General features: G+C 39.0%; 1 protein-coding gene across 1 annotated transcript in view; it reads left to right on the top strand.

Moving 5' to 3' along the window:
• SKOR2 (SKI family transcriptional corepressor 2) overlaps positions 1 to 12,274 on the top strand; it is a 39,990-nt gene that overhangs the window by 9,990 nt on the left and 17,726 nt on the right. The window contains exons 5-6 of the mRNA XM_019652718.1: positions 7,893 to 7,958; positions 8,339 to 8,437. Coding sequence (XP_019508263.1) covers positions 7,893 to 7,958; positions 8,339 to 8,437 — 165 coding nt within the window. The remainder of the gene's footprint in view (positions 1 to 7,892; positions 7,959 to 8,338; positions 8,438 to 12,274) is intronic.

Below are 12,274 nucleotides of genomic sequence, written 5' to 3'. Positions count from 1 at the left end.
ATGCACACTTGAGAGACAATCCCAGAATGGGCACCCGAATGGCCTATATTTGGATATTAATGTATTTACTTGTGGTCAGACTCCAAGAATCCATTCATTTAGCAAAGTGTCAAAAATGCGGAGGACCCAAAGAGATTATGAAGACCGGTGGTTAGCTGCTTTTGGGGTGGTAGCAGTAGAATGCTTTATGCAGAATGCTTTGCTTATGAATGGAGCTATTTCTCCCCATGGTAACAAGTGTTAACTTCCATGTGTGCATGATAGCGTTCATTTTTTTATTTACTCAGTTACTCCCCAAATATTTCAGAATGCCTGCTCTGTGCTAAGCACTTTACTAGGGGATTCAGAGATAGAATCAACATCAGTCCCTGCTCTCAAGGTGCTTCCCATCAAAAGAAGGGAGCAGATCAGCTGTAATGCAGCATGAATGCTATAATCCTGGTCTACACAAAATACCATCCAATCAGGTTTATATAACTACGTGTCCTTTAGCCAGTGTTGAATTCAATCATTGTTATTGGAAAATATCAGTATTTTAGTTCAGTGCATATGCAGTGTAACATAAAAGAATGAAATGTCTTTTCAAACTACCTAATAATTCAGTAAGCAATTTTTTAATTTTTTATGTGAATTTCCTCCTGCTGGCAATCGTGAATACAGTTTATCAAGAAATTTCTGTGACCTTTCTTTAAACGAGTAAGGCTATAGGACATATCTTTCAATGATAGATACTGGCTATAATTGATCCCTATTACAAAATCAACAGCAATACTTAGTTCCAGTTGATTTTTGGTTTCATCATTTTAATTAAATTTAGCCTCCCTTCAACCTTTCAGCCTTATTGGTAACTGTTACTTTTCAGCAATTTCAAAGAGATTACATTTTTAAATGATTTCTTAAACACCTCCCTGTTAATGGTCATTAACCTTCTGCACAGCAGAATTTGTACTTCTGTATAATTAGAAGGACCAGAAGTGAAGTTTTTAAGCAGCCCGAAGTCCTTAGGAGCCAGTAAAACTTTTATCTGTAGGTCTCCTTAAAATTAGACCCATGGCTTCAAGCCAAGTAATATAGATGAGAGAGATGGATGTTTGGTCAAAATATTACCTACTCAAAAATATAAATGGCAGCATTTTCTTGCAATCCCTGAGTAAGGTTTTGCATACCTGCTTTGAATAGCTTTAGTGAAGTGAGGTGATTTGAAATTGAATGCAGTGGGGTAAGCTGGTAAGACAGCAGCTCAAAGCTATTCCAGGTCAAGGAAATCACCACGTAAAGTGGACTCATCCCCAATTTCAATCCCCTTCATTGTAGAAAAGCCAGCACCATTGGACTCTAAGCGTGGCTGCATCTTGTTATATGTATAGAAATTTTAAAATCAATTTGATTTTTCACAGGTATGATTCTCTAGTGTACTTAATATGCTATGGATGGATTTCTGAGAATAGTAAGAAGCAGTTACACTTCTCATGAATATATAGCAGATGAGGCATTCTGATTTATTATTCCATTCTATTTTAGAACATGCTTTTGATTAAAAAAGAAAAGAAAAGAGAAAGAAAAATTCTAACAAGTATAGACTAGTAGACCTGAGTTTTAATTCTCTCACTTACTAGATGATTAGGGGTAAGCCCTTTAACTACTTTGTGCCTCACTTTATCCACCTGTAAAATTTAATAATACCTCCCACCTCTAAATAACTACTGATGTTTTTATGAACAATGAATTTTTAGGTCTTTCAGTATATGTATTCAAAATTAAATAGTCCCCATATTTTCAGATATCAGTTTCTTTTTATTTATGAAAAATGCCCCTTCTTACTTATGATTTTTAAAAATGTATATGAAACAAGGAGCTAGAGGACAAAAAAAATGCTCCAGGAAAAAAAAATTAAATAGCATGAATTTACAATACAAGTTCTAAAACTTCAGAGAATTCTACATGAACTTAAGGTTCACTAATCAGGGGCGGCCGGTTGCTCAGTTGGTTAGAACGCAGTGCTTATAACACCAGGGTTGCCCATTCGATCCCACATGGGCCACTGAGCTGCGCCCTCCACAACTAGATTGAAACAACTACTTGACTTGGGGCTGATGGGGCCTGGAAAAACACACTGTTCCCCCACCCACCCCCAAAAAGGATTCACTAATCAAAGATATTTGATATTCTGATATCCCAAGTCAAGAAGCAATGTGTATGCACCTCGCAATAAATTTTGGTCATGCATTATAAAGTTTGCCATAACTTTCAGTTTACTTTACCCCACCAGTATTAATCTTGCTCTTCCTCCTGGTTTTCACTAATGGAGTTAATATTTAGTTCATTTGTAGCTTACCCTCTCCAGTGGTGTTGATTTTTTTTTCTCTTCTGTTCTGTGACCTCACTAATGTGCCAAGTGTCACACAATTTAACACCAAGAAATTAGCAGAAGTCCATGTCCCACTGATAGAGGAGAAAATTATTTAACTTGGCTTTCTGTGTAATTGATTTTTTTTTAAATACCTTAATGCAAGGTGTCCTTAAAGCCCTTTTTAGACCATATGTTGTGCTAAATTTTGGTTATTGTTAAAGGTCCTAGTTATACTATCTGTAGGTTAACTTTGACCCCATTCAAATTGTAAGATAGGTTGTTAGGGAAAGAGAAAATAAAAATTCCAGAAAATCGAAGCTACATCCAGGTTATAAAACTAAGATTCATTATTTAAAATTCAGAGCTTATCTAGGAATCAAACATTATAAATGGAATCTTTGTTCCTGGTTCAACAGAAGCCAGGCCCTGCGCTAGGGTGGCCAGGAGGAGAGAGGGTGGAACCGGCCCTGAGGTCATGTCAGTACTTCTGGGAACTGTAGGCAGAGACTGTATCCTGGCTAGCTGATTATGCCTTCCCTTCCAGGGTCTGCGCCCCTGCACCAGAGCACATTAAGTGGCCCAGAAGTCCTCACCAACTACAGAAACATCTCAATATTTGACTGAAATATTTTATCCTTCATCCCAATGTTAGAGTACATGTGTATTTCATGTATAGACATAGCCCCAAACCAAAATAGTTTCATTGACTAAATTTATCCTTGAGTGTGCAATTAAATAACACTCTTTCTATAAAAGGAAATATTTTCTCTGAATATTTTCCATCAAGTGTTTTTCACAACAGTCCTGGAGGAACATAGTGGACCTTTCAGTGATATGCAACTTGCTGGCCCCTGGGGTTGCTGGCTGGGGCAGTGCCTCTGAGTGCTGTTTGCAGGCTCAAGAGAGAATCTGAAAGGAAGACAGCCAAGACAAGGAGTAAGAGACCAAGTGGGGATGGAAAGAGAAGGAAGAAGAATGTATTTCCATAGAAGTGATGCATGGATGCCCAAATTTTTACTCTTCATCCAAATTTTGTATTGTACCACACACACACACACACACACACACACACACACGATACAATATTTAAATTATGTATTGAACTCAAGTTTAGCTTGAGAACAGTACTATCTATTTAATCAACTTTTCTTCCTGCCCCATGACCACCAACAGAAGAGGTCATCTGACCTACTTTGGCTCTTAAAATTAAATGAGCTCTAAAAACGTCAGGTATGTTTTCTGTCGGCAGCAACAGCAGACATATACGTTAATATTTTCATGTCTTGCATAAAATTCGGTGCTATGATTTTGTTTATCTCTAAGGAAATTTCAAAATGTCAGATAGAAATAAAAATGGAATCATCACAAATTTTCCCAGTAAACTGAAAATATAGAATAAGTCTTAGAATATGCAAATGGATCAAAATGTGCTTTTTCATTCCTAGGAATGAGTTGGTGCTACAAATGCCTTATGACAATTGAGGATTTACAATCACATTAGTTTGTATTTCTTTCACAAACCAAACTGAATTAAGTGCAGACAGCATTCATGGAATGTATCTGTGCCCCTCCCTGGGGTATGAGGTGATGAGGGACCCTGCCCTCAGAAAGCAGATTTTCTAGCTAGGGAAGACTAGACTTGCATCTGTTGTAAAACACCAGAATATCGGGTACAAAGTGTCAGAGTCAAGACGATCAGCACCTAGAACTTAGGCCAGGAAGGAATGGGTCAGCAGCATTTGCAGAAGTCGGAGAAGGCTTTACAGAAAAGTCAGGGTTTGAGTGGAGTGCTGATTTAAGATGGACAGGAAGAGGAGGGGAGTGGGCACTAGGCAAGAGAAACAATGTAAGGCAAACCAGCAGATGTGAGAAATAAAGGCCCACCTGGAGTAAAGGGTTTGTGTTTGGTGATAGAGAAAGACAGATCAGCTCAGACAGATGGGACAAGGTTATGAGAGAACCTGGAGGCTCCGGAGAAGAAAGTTAGAGTGGATTCTGAAGTGTAGACCAAGGGAGCCATTGCGTGCTCGTGAGCAGAGCTGTGACATAATATTTAAGAGAACGTTATGATCCTTGTGCTTTGAAAGGTAGTGCTAATGAATCTATTGGCCATTCTTTGGTTCTTTTTTCCTTTGGATACTCTAGTTTTCTCCTCCTTTCCTGTTTACTGCTCATGTCTGCTTAAACACGGCATAGTCACAGATCCATCCCTCTTGTAATTCCAGTTTCTGATGGCTGTATGAGGGGAGAAACAAGGGTGGGGTGGAACATTCACCTGGGATGGGGGACCACCTGGTGCTAGAGGACCCTGGAGAGACCAGGGAAGCAGGAACCATGTGGCCCCAAGCGCTCTGGCCTTTATTGCACTCAGCAAGGTATAGTTTTCCTGGTGTGACACTAAGCTGCCTCTGCCGACCGGGTGAGAAGGATTCACGGGCGAGGGTGCAGGTGACAATGAGCTGGCCTCACGAATGTGCGTTGGTGGAGTGCCAGTGTAGACAGATCCCTGAGCGGCAGCCTGGTCACATCAGTCCACAGGACGCCTTTTACGTCCTAATTATCCATTACTCTCTGACTTTAAGCCACCCAACTGTCTGACTGAAGATATATTTCAGGCCAAGCCTCCAAGAAAGATGTTCCTTCCATGTTATGATTTTCTCTCCTATAATTCTACACAATTAAAATATCTATGCCTCCCCCTTTTTGTAGCTTTTTAAAAGGGGGAATATAATGAGAAGGAAAGTAACCATTGTAATTTTGGGGTGTCTCCAAACCCATTCATTATTTTTGGAAAAGTAAAATACATTTAACCTGATGGAATATTTATAAAAATTGGAAGCTCATTGTCAACTAAATCTCATTTATTTAATCTAGTATTAGACTGCCTTTTTTTTTTTAACCAGATGGAAAACATTAGCAGTAATAGTGAACAAACATATCCAGGCTCCCAGAGGTCATTTTTAACCACCATTAACAATCTGGTTTTTACAGATTAGTAATATACAAAAGGCAGCGGTCCAGACATTCAAAAGGCAGCTGAAGCGTCTGTGCTCCTTATTTACCTAACATTTAACCATTTTTAAAAACCCTTTGTAAATGAAACATTCTAATCTAAGCTCCAAATTGGCAGATTTTGCCCAGAAGTTACAGCAAAATATCTCTTTGAAATAGACACTGATGTAAAATATTAATAAAACCTCCGCAATGCTGATGAAAAGAAAAGCTTATTATTAATGTCATCAGTAGATTTGCCTGTGGTTAATATAGTTTCCATTTACTAGGCATTTGTTTAATGGTTTCATACCTATGTAAACCTCCTAATTGTGAAGTGGAAAGGAAATGCACTTTAACATATCATACTTTAATTTTTAAATTTAATTATCTAATTGAAATGTAATATAAGGCAAACAGCACACCAAATACACTAATGAATCAGAAAAAAATCTGATCTATAATGCGATAAGCACATGGTTTCTAGAGTTGCCTATTCAGAAACAAAATATGTCACTTAAATCAAGTTTTGAGTGGTCGGGAAAACTGTAGAATGATAAAATCTCATTATGCCCTGTAAATGGATACACAAATATGTGCATCCTTGTTTCTTCTCTTGTTCAGACTCAATACTGTCTGTGAGCCTGAAAGATCTACACACCTAACCTGTTAACTGAGGCTAGAGCAAACATAGGCACAACTGCACATAATATGCACTTATCTTCATTTCAAAATACCACTATTCTTGGTTTACATATTTATGATTTGTTATCAACCTGCATGTGACTGCTCTTTAAGATAGTATTTTATAGGAATTATATTAAGGTCTATATTTAGAATACTTCACAAATATTTTCTCATTATTTTATTATGTGGAGAAGAACGCCAAGGTATTAAATGTTTAAAAGTCTATAGAGAGAGGTCATATCCAAGATGAGAGTGGGAATGAGCTTGTGCAAATATGATCTAGATAGTAGAGAAAATGCCTGACATTAAAGACTTCATGGATGCCAAAGATCTTATCGTCCTAATGATGGGGAGCAGGGAAGCACCATAACTATGCACATGTGCAGGGATATTTGCATATATTATATTTGCATATATGCATTTAAATACACACGTATGCACACACGTACTCCCAAAGGTCATCAGGTGGAATACAGAATCGCCATTTATGATAGCATGTTAAGGATTTTCCTGTCCGTCCTTGATACTGTAGGCCGGTGCTTTCGGGAGAAATTCAGTCTCCCTCTTTGCAGGAATTTTTACCTTGACGGTGAAGTCTCCCAGTATGCCTACAAGTGCCCAGGGCCATTCCATTCCATTTCTCGCTAAGGAAGGAAGATGAATAAATAGTGAGGAGAGAATTGAAATGATGCATTCTGGCCTGTGCTATAATTTAGAATTTACAACCTCCTGGGGTTCTTTTCAATGACAACCAAAACCACTTTATTGAATACCTATTATGTGTGCAGCACCGTGCTAGGCACTGGCCATGCAGGAAAGACAGTGCCCCTACCTTCAAGTAGCATGCCACCTAGTGAGTGCAGAAGGCAAGTAAGCAAACGTTGCCAGAGCTAACCTGGGAGTGGGAGAGGAGGAAGGAGGAATGAATGAAACCTCAGAGCACTTTAGTCTGTACTGTATCTCTTTCGATGGAAATGGAAAGCTTATTACATTATGTGGGTAGTTGCAGAGAGCGGATTGAAATTTGAAAACGAAAAAATTCTGGTTAGCTGAATGATTGGATTTTTTGGATTCATTTATGTTTTCTGGATTATGTAGACTCAATTTATGAGTGTAAATAAATACATTTCTTTAGCTTGCCATCATTCTAGTAAGCATTTATAAGCAAAACAGGTAAGAAAAACAATCTAACCTGTATCTACAATGGAGTTTTTATTGGTTAAATCCAAGTATAATAGTTAAGAAACTTCTCAGCAAGCATGTGAATATTACAAAGATAACTATTTCACAGCTCTGTTTTATGCCGATTTAGAAAAACTGTCAGTTATTAGAAAACTGCTCCAGGCTTATCAATTCTCTCCCAGGGACAAATAAAATATCCTCCCGTTTCTTTTACATTGCTCCAATTTTGGCAGCCCACGATGGCAAGAGGCCTCTGCTTCTGCAGTCTTGAGGGCCTTCCAACAGACGGAGCCTTCTTCACTTCTGAAAGGAGAGGGACTCTGATTGGACTCCCTCCAGAACTGTTGAGTGTTCAACCCGCTCTCTTGCCCGTTCTAGCAATTACCTTCACTGTAAAGGATGGGTACTGGTGGAGGCTGGCAGGGAGCTAACATCAGGGATCTGCTCCCACGGAGCTGCCATCACAGGCTGCATACACCATGCCCTCGTTTTCTCGAGCTCCCCGCCATGTTTCAGGGGAATTGGACATGAGCAAATGAGGACATTCGGTTCTGAGGACTTCCACTTTCAAGTTATATTAAATAATAAACTCTTTTGTAGATATTAAAAGAAAATGAAGAGAAAAACTTTCAGAAAATAGCCTACAGAAAACTAATATTTTTCTTCTCCTTTTTTTCAAAAGGTGAACACACCCAAGAAACAAATTCACCTCATTCACTCAAAAAGGATGTAGAAAATATGGGGAAAGGTAAAGAAAAGTTTTAGTTCTGTAGAACTTCGCTTAGCTTTAAAAGACTCAAGAGATAATAGGAGGGTACTTTTGTTCTATGCCATATTTTAAGCTTGACAAGCAACATATGAATAATATATGGACCATTGGGTGGATATAATTGAGATTAATGCATACATATCAATCAATACATGACACTGTAATATAATACTTTAAAATAATATATTACATTGATTTATATTCATGGATTTCTGCACAAAATCTATCCTATGTCTATGCAACACTTTTTAAACTGGTAAAATATTTCGTCTTATAATAATAAATTGCCATATATAACAGTTCTCTGGAGAGTTATTTGTAAAGATTAGTAAAATGACTATTCTTTTTTTCTTTATTAGAAGAACTTCAGAAGGTTTTATTTGAACAAATAGATTTACGGAGACGACTAGAACAAGAATTCCAAGTGTTAAAAGGAAATACATCTTTCCCAGTATTCAGTAAGAAATCACTTTCATTTCATTGCATTATGATATTTTATGACATTTCTATTATTGGGCTTAAGAATATGATTCTAAGTATTAAGTGACTATAAAGCACCATTCTGTCTTCCTGTGGTCTCTGTCTTAATATTTGGAAATTTTAGCCTGTTATTTATGCTTTGAATCAGCTCGCAGCTGACATTTCTTACAAGAACCTTTGGTATTTATTGTATTGGTATGTGTGTATCTGTATGTATATATTGTGTATATTTTAAATATATATGCAAATATACATTAAATATGTAGATGTATTTAAATATTCAGTTATATTTAGATTATATGTGTTTTAAATGAATAACAGGTATTTTAATTCTCTAAGGTAGGAAAAACAAATGAACAATTAATCTTTATTCTCAGATAATGCTAGCTGGAGAGCTGGTTGGTGCTTGAGATGTGTATAAACATGAAGATTTAAAATATAACAATTCATTGTATATACACATTTATTTTGTTAATTGAAATTAGTATAATTTTAGTAGTTTTGGATTTCCCATCCATATTTAATGTTAAAATTCCATTCCAACTTTGATGGCAGGAGATACTGTAGGGTAAAAACTATTGATTCTACTCCCAGAGCCCTGGAATTTCAGAAAGACTTTATGTAGGTGGCCAGATTTCTAAAATCCACCAGCCCTGGCCTGGGTCACATTTGGGCATAGACATCACAATAGTATTTCTTCAAGTTTTTTGGAGTTTCACTTAGTCGTATTCCTCTCTCCAAGAGAAAGGAAAGTGGAGAAGAAAATAGTATGCAAACATATTTAAATTATATAAATTTAATATTAATTTTTTTCTGGGACACCTTTTTCGAATGTCAGCTTGCCCCTTGTTTATTTATCTGGACATCACAAAATGCATGTTGGCAATTTCTGTGCTACAGCCATAGACCAGAATCTTGAATAAGATGGTTTAGTAATTGTGACAATTTTAATAATATGAGCATGAAGGTCTGCATTCACCAGGGCTTCTCCAATGTAATCGTCAGCACACCTGAAAAACGTGCCCTCTCAAGGTGATGTTTTTGAATAATACTAGGTTCCTAGTAACATTTCAAAGTGAGTTCCACCAGAAAGCTTAGCACAGTAAAACTGAAAGAGGACGCATGACAGAAGAGAGCTCTGACCACAAAGAGCAACAGGACCTGCCAAGTTTGTGATCTCTTAGTACCCACAGGGAGGTTTGAAGTTCAGTATTTTGAACTTAGAGAATGCCTGCTGAGGCTTGGAATAAGATCGAAGGGAGGCGGAAGGCTGGTAGCTTTTGATAGTGTATTAGGAACATCATGACGTTTGGACCTTTGAGAAAAAGAGAAACATATTCAAAATATTTTTGAAACCTTAAAAAAACAGATGCTTCCGAAGGATTCGGGGATCTCTAATTCCTCATAGTGTGTCTTAAGAAAGACTGCACCATTTCTTGCAGCCATGAGTAAACATGAAATGTTTAGTTTCCCCTCTAATCTGATGTTTATCTAATTGTTGCTGAGTTTGCAAATCCCTGCTTTTAGATCCAGCAGAGTGGGACCAAGTCCCATTGACTCACTCAAGTGCCCACCTACCTTCCATGAAGCCAGTGTAGCCAGAATTTGTCCCATGAATACATGCTAACTAATCATTTGAACACATTAATCATCATTGATACATTTTCCTGATTAACTGCTTTACCATATAATGTGTACATGTTTCTGTTTTTTTAATTGGGGTGTTACAGTACGACAGGTCAGCTATGATTGAGACCTGTGTCATTCAGCCTTTTGATCTGAATTAAAATGAATTCTGTGTGATTACCACATATGTGAAACACTTCAATTAAACAACAAAAAAATTTTCCTTTTTTTTAATCTGCATTGTGCTTCATTGACCAAGGAAGTGGTGTGTGTGTGTGCCCAAGTTTGAATAATGCGTGGTTTAGATACACCACAAAGAGGCCGTTAATTTCACACCAATGAAAATAGCAGGTGCACATTACGTGCTGGTTAACTGAATGGGAGAGGCTGTGAGGCTGGCAGACAGATTTAGGCTTATTCAGATGGAAGGGGAAAAACAGAACTTTGTGTAGCCACATCAGAAGGAAGCATAGAGGAATCCCAGCCAGAGCTTTGCAGGGCTTTTTACGAGGAGGTGGACAGAGGAGTGCAGTCACAATACCTAAAATCCAGTTCACTTAGAGCACTGGGGAACTTGGCAAAGCTACCACATGTGACAATTAGGAATCCAGGCTCAAAAACCAACCAGACCTGAGTTCACTTTGGGGCTCTGATACTTCCTGGTTGTAGGACCCTGGAAACTGTAACATGGCCCCAGATAATTCCAGTATCATAGGAGGATGAGAGGACTAAGTCAGAGGATCCACGTGAAGGGCTGCACACGCCCCTAGCACAGGATAAGCACTCCATCATGTCGGCTGTGGTGATGATGGGGATAACAAAGCAGGAAGGGGAGAGGACCTTTTAACATTGACCTCTAGAAAAGCACTTAAATTGGGTCCTAAGATGGGTCCAAATTTCTGAGTTTCTCATGGGCTGCTTGTGGTTCTGTGGGTTAATGAGGACCACAGGAATGAATACAGGTAAGGATGAAGATTAGAGGGAGGAAGTGGAGGAAGAGAAGGAAGGAAGAGGAGGCAGAGGAAAAAGAGAAAGTGGAAAGAAGAAGAAGAAGAAGAGGAGGATGAGGAGGATGAAGGAAGGACAAGGAAGAGGAGGAAGGAAGAGGAAAGAGGAAGGAGGGGAAAGCAAGTTTCTCGCGGGGTGGGGGACGGGGTGTAGAGAATGAGAGGAGGAGGAACAAGTGTGTCTCTCCACTTGCTAGGATGGAGGCTTCCCGAGCTGCTCTCTGTCCATACTCTGCAAGACCCTGATGGGGAAATACTGGGAGGACAGAAGCGAAACCAGGCAGGCATTTGGCATTAGGGCAGAAGCAGAGAAGTGTGGTGCTTAGCAGCGAAGGCTCCAGATTTGGTCACCGACTCCCCCACTGAGTAACCTTAGGCAAGTTACCTAAGCTCCTTTTCACCTGTAAAACAATGCTACTACTTACCTCAAAGGGTTGCGGTGAGTGACATGGATAAAGTGTTTAGCACAGTGACTGATACATGGTAATGTGAGTTGTCACTACCATATTCCATTTTAAAGTTTGATACTTACAGCCCTGCAGGGACTTTCTAGTAAACCAGCTGATATCAGAAGCCAGGACTTCTGGAGACTGACTGGGCTGTAGTTACAGAGGATGGACTGGGCAGTGAAACTTGGGTTCATACCAGACAACGCATTTAGTTGACAAACTGGGTAGGACCTGAGAAGAGAGGCAGGGAGGGCACTGTAAAGAAAAGTTGGGAGAAATGTAATCTAGAATTGGGTGGAGATAGGTGTGCCGAGGAAATGGATGAGGAGGAGCTTCGCCCTTATCAAGGTCACTTTGAGATGACAGTAGGAAAGCTGGTCAAATGTCCTGCAGTGACAGCCATGTTTAGTTGGACAGGAGTAAATGATTAGAGACCCTGCCATAGTGCACTACCATCCCAAACTCCCCCGCTAGTGACTGGCCCAATCATTTTTGCAGCTGCAAATCCCTAAGTCATTTTTGCCACCACATTGTGTCCACTTTCCCTAGTGAATCTGTGTCTTCCTCCTCCCCCTGCAACATCCTTCCTTGATTATAGCATTTGTCGCTTTGCTGTAGTTTGTCATTCATTTCACTCCCTTCCCACCAGCCATCAGCATGACTTCATAGCCTAGTCCTGAACCTGGGACCTGCTAAAGGGTTGCTGGATGAGGCTACGCGTAGAGAAGGCCTT

This window comes from Hipposideros armiger, unplaced genomic scaffold, assembly GCF_001890085.2.
Source record: "Hipposideros armiger isolate ML-2016 unplaced genomic scaffold, ASM189008v1 scaffold_186, whole genome shotgun sequence".
Lineage (NCBI taxonomy): Eukaryota > Metazoa > Chordata > Mammalia > Chiroptera > Hipposideridae > Hipposideros > Hipposideros armiger.
Note: the sequence above shows the minus strand (reverse complement) of the source record. Positions and strands in the feature narration are given on the sequence as shown.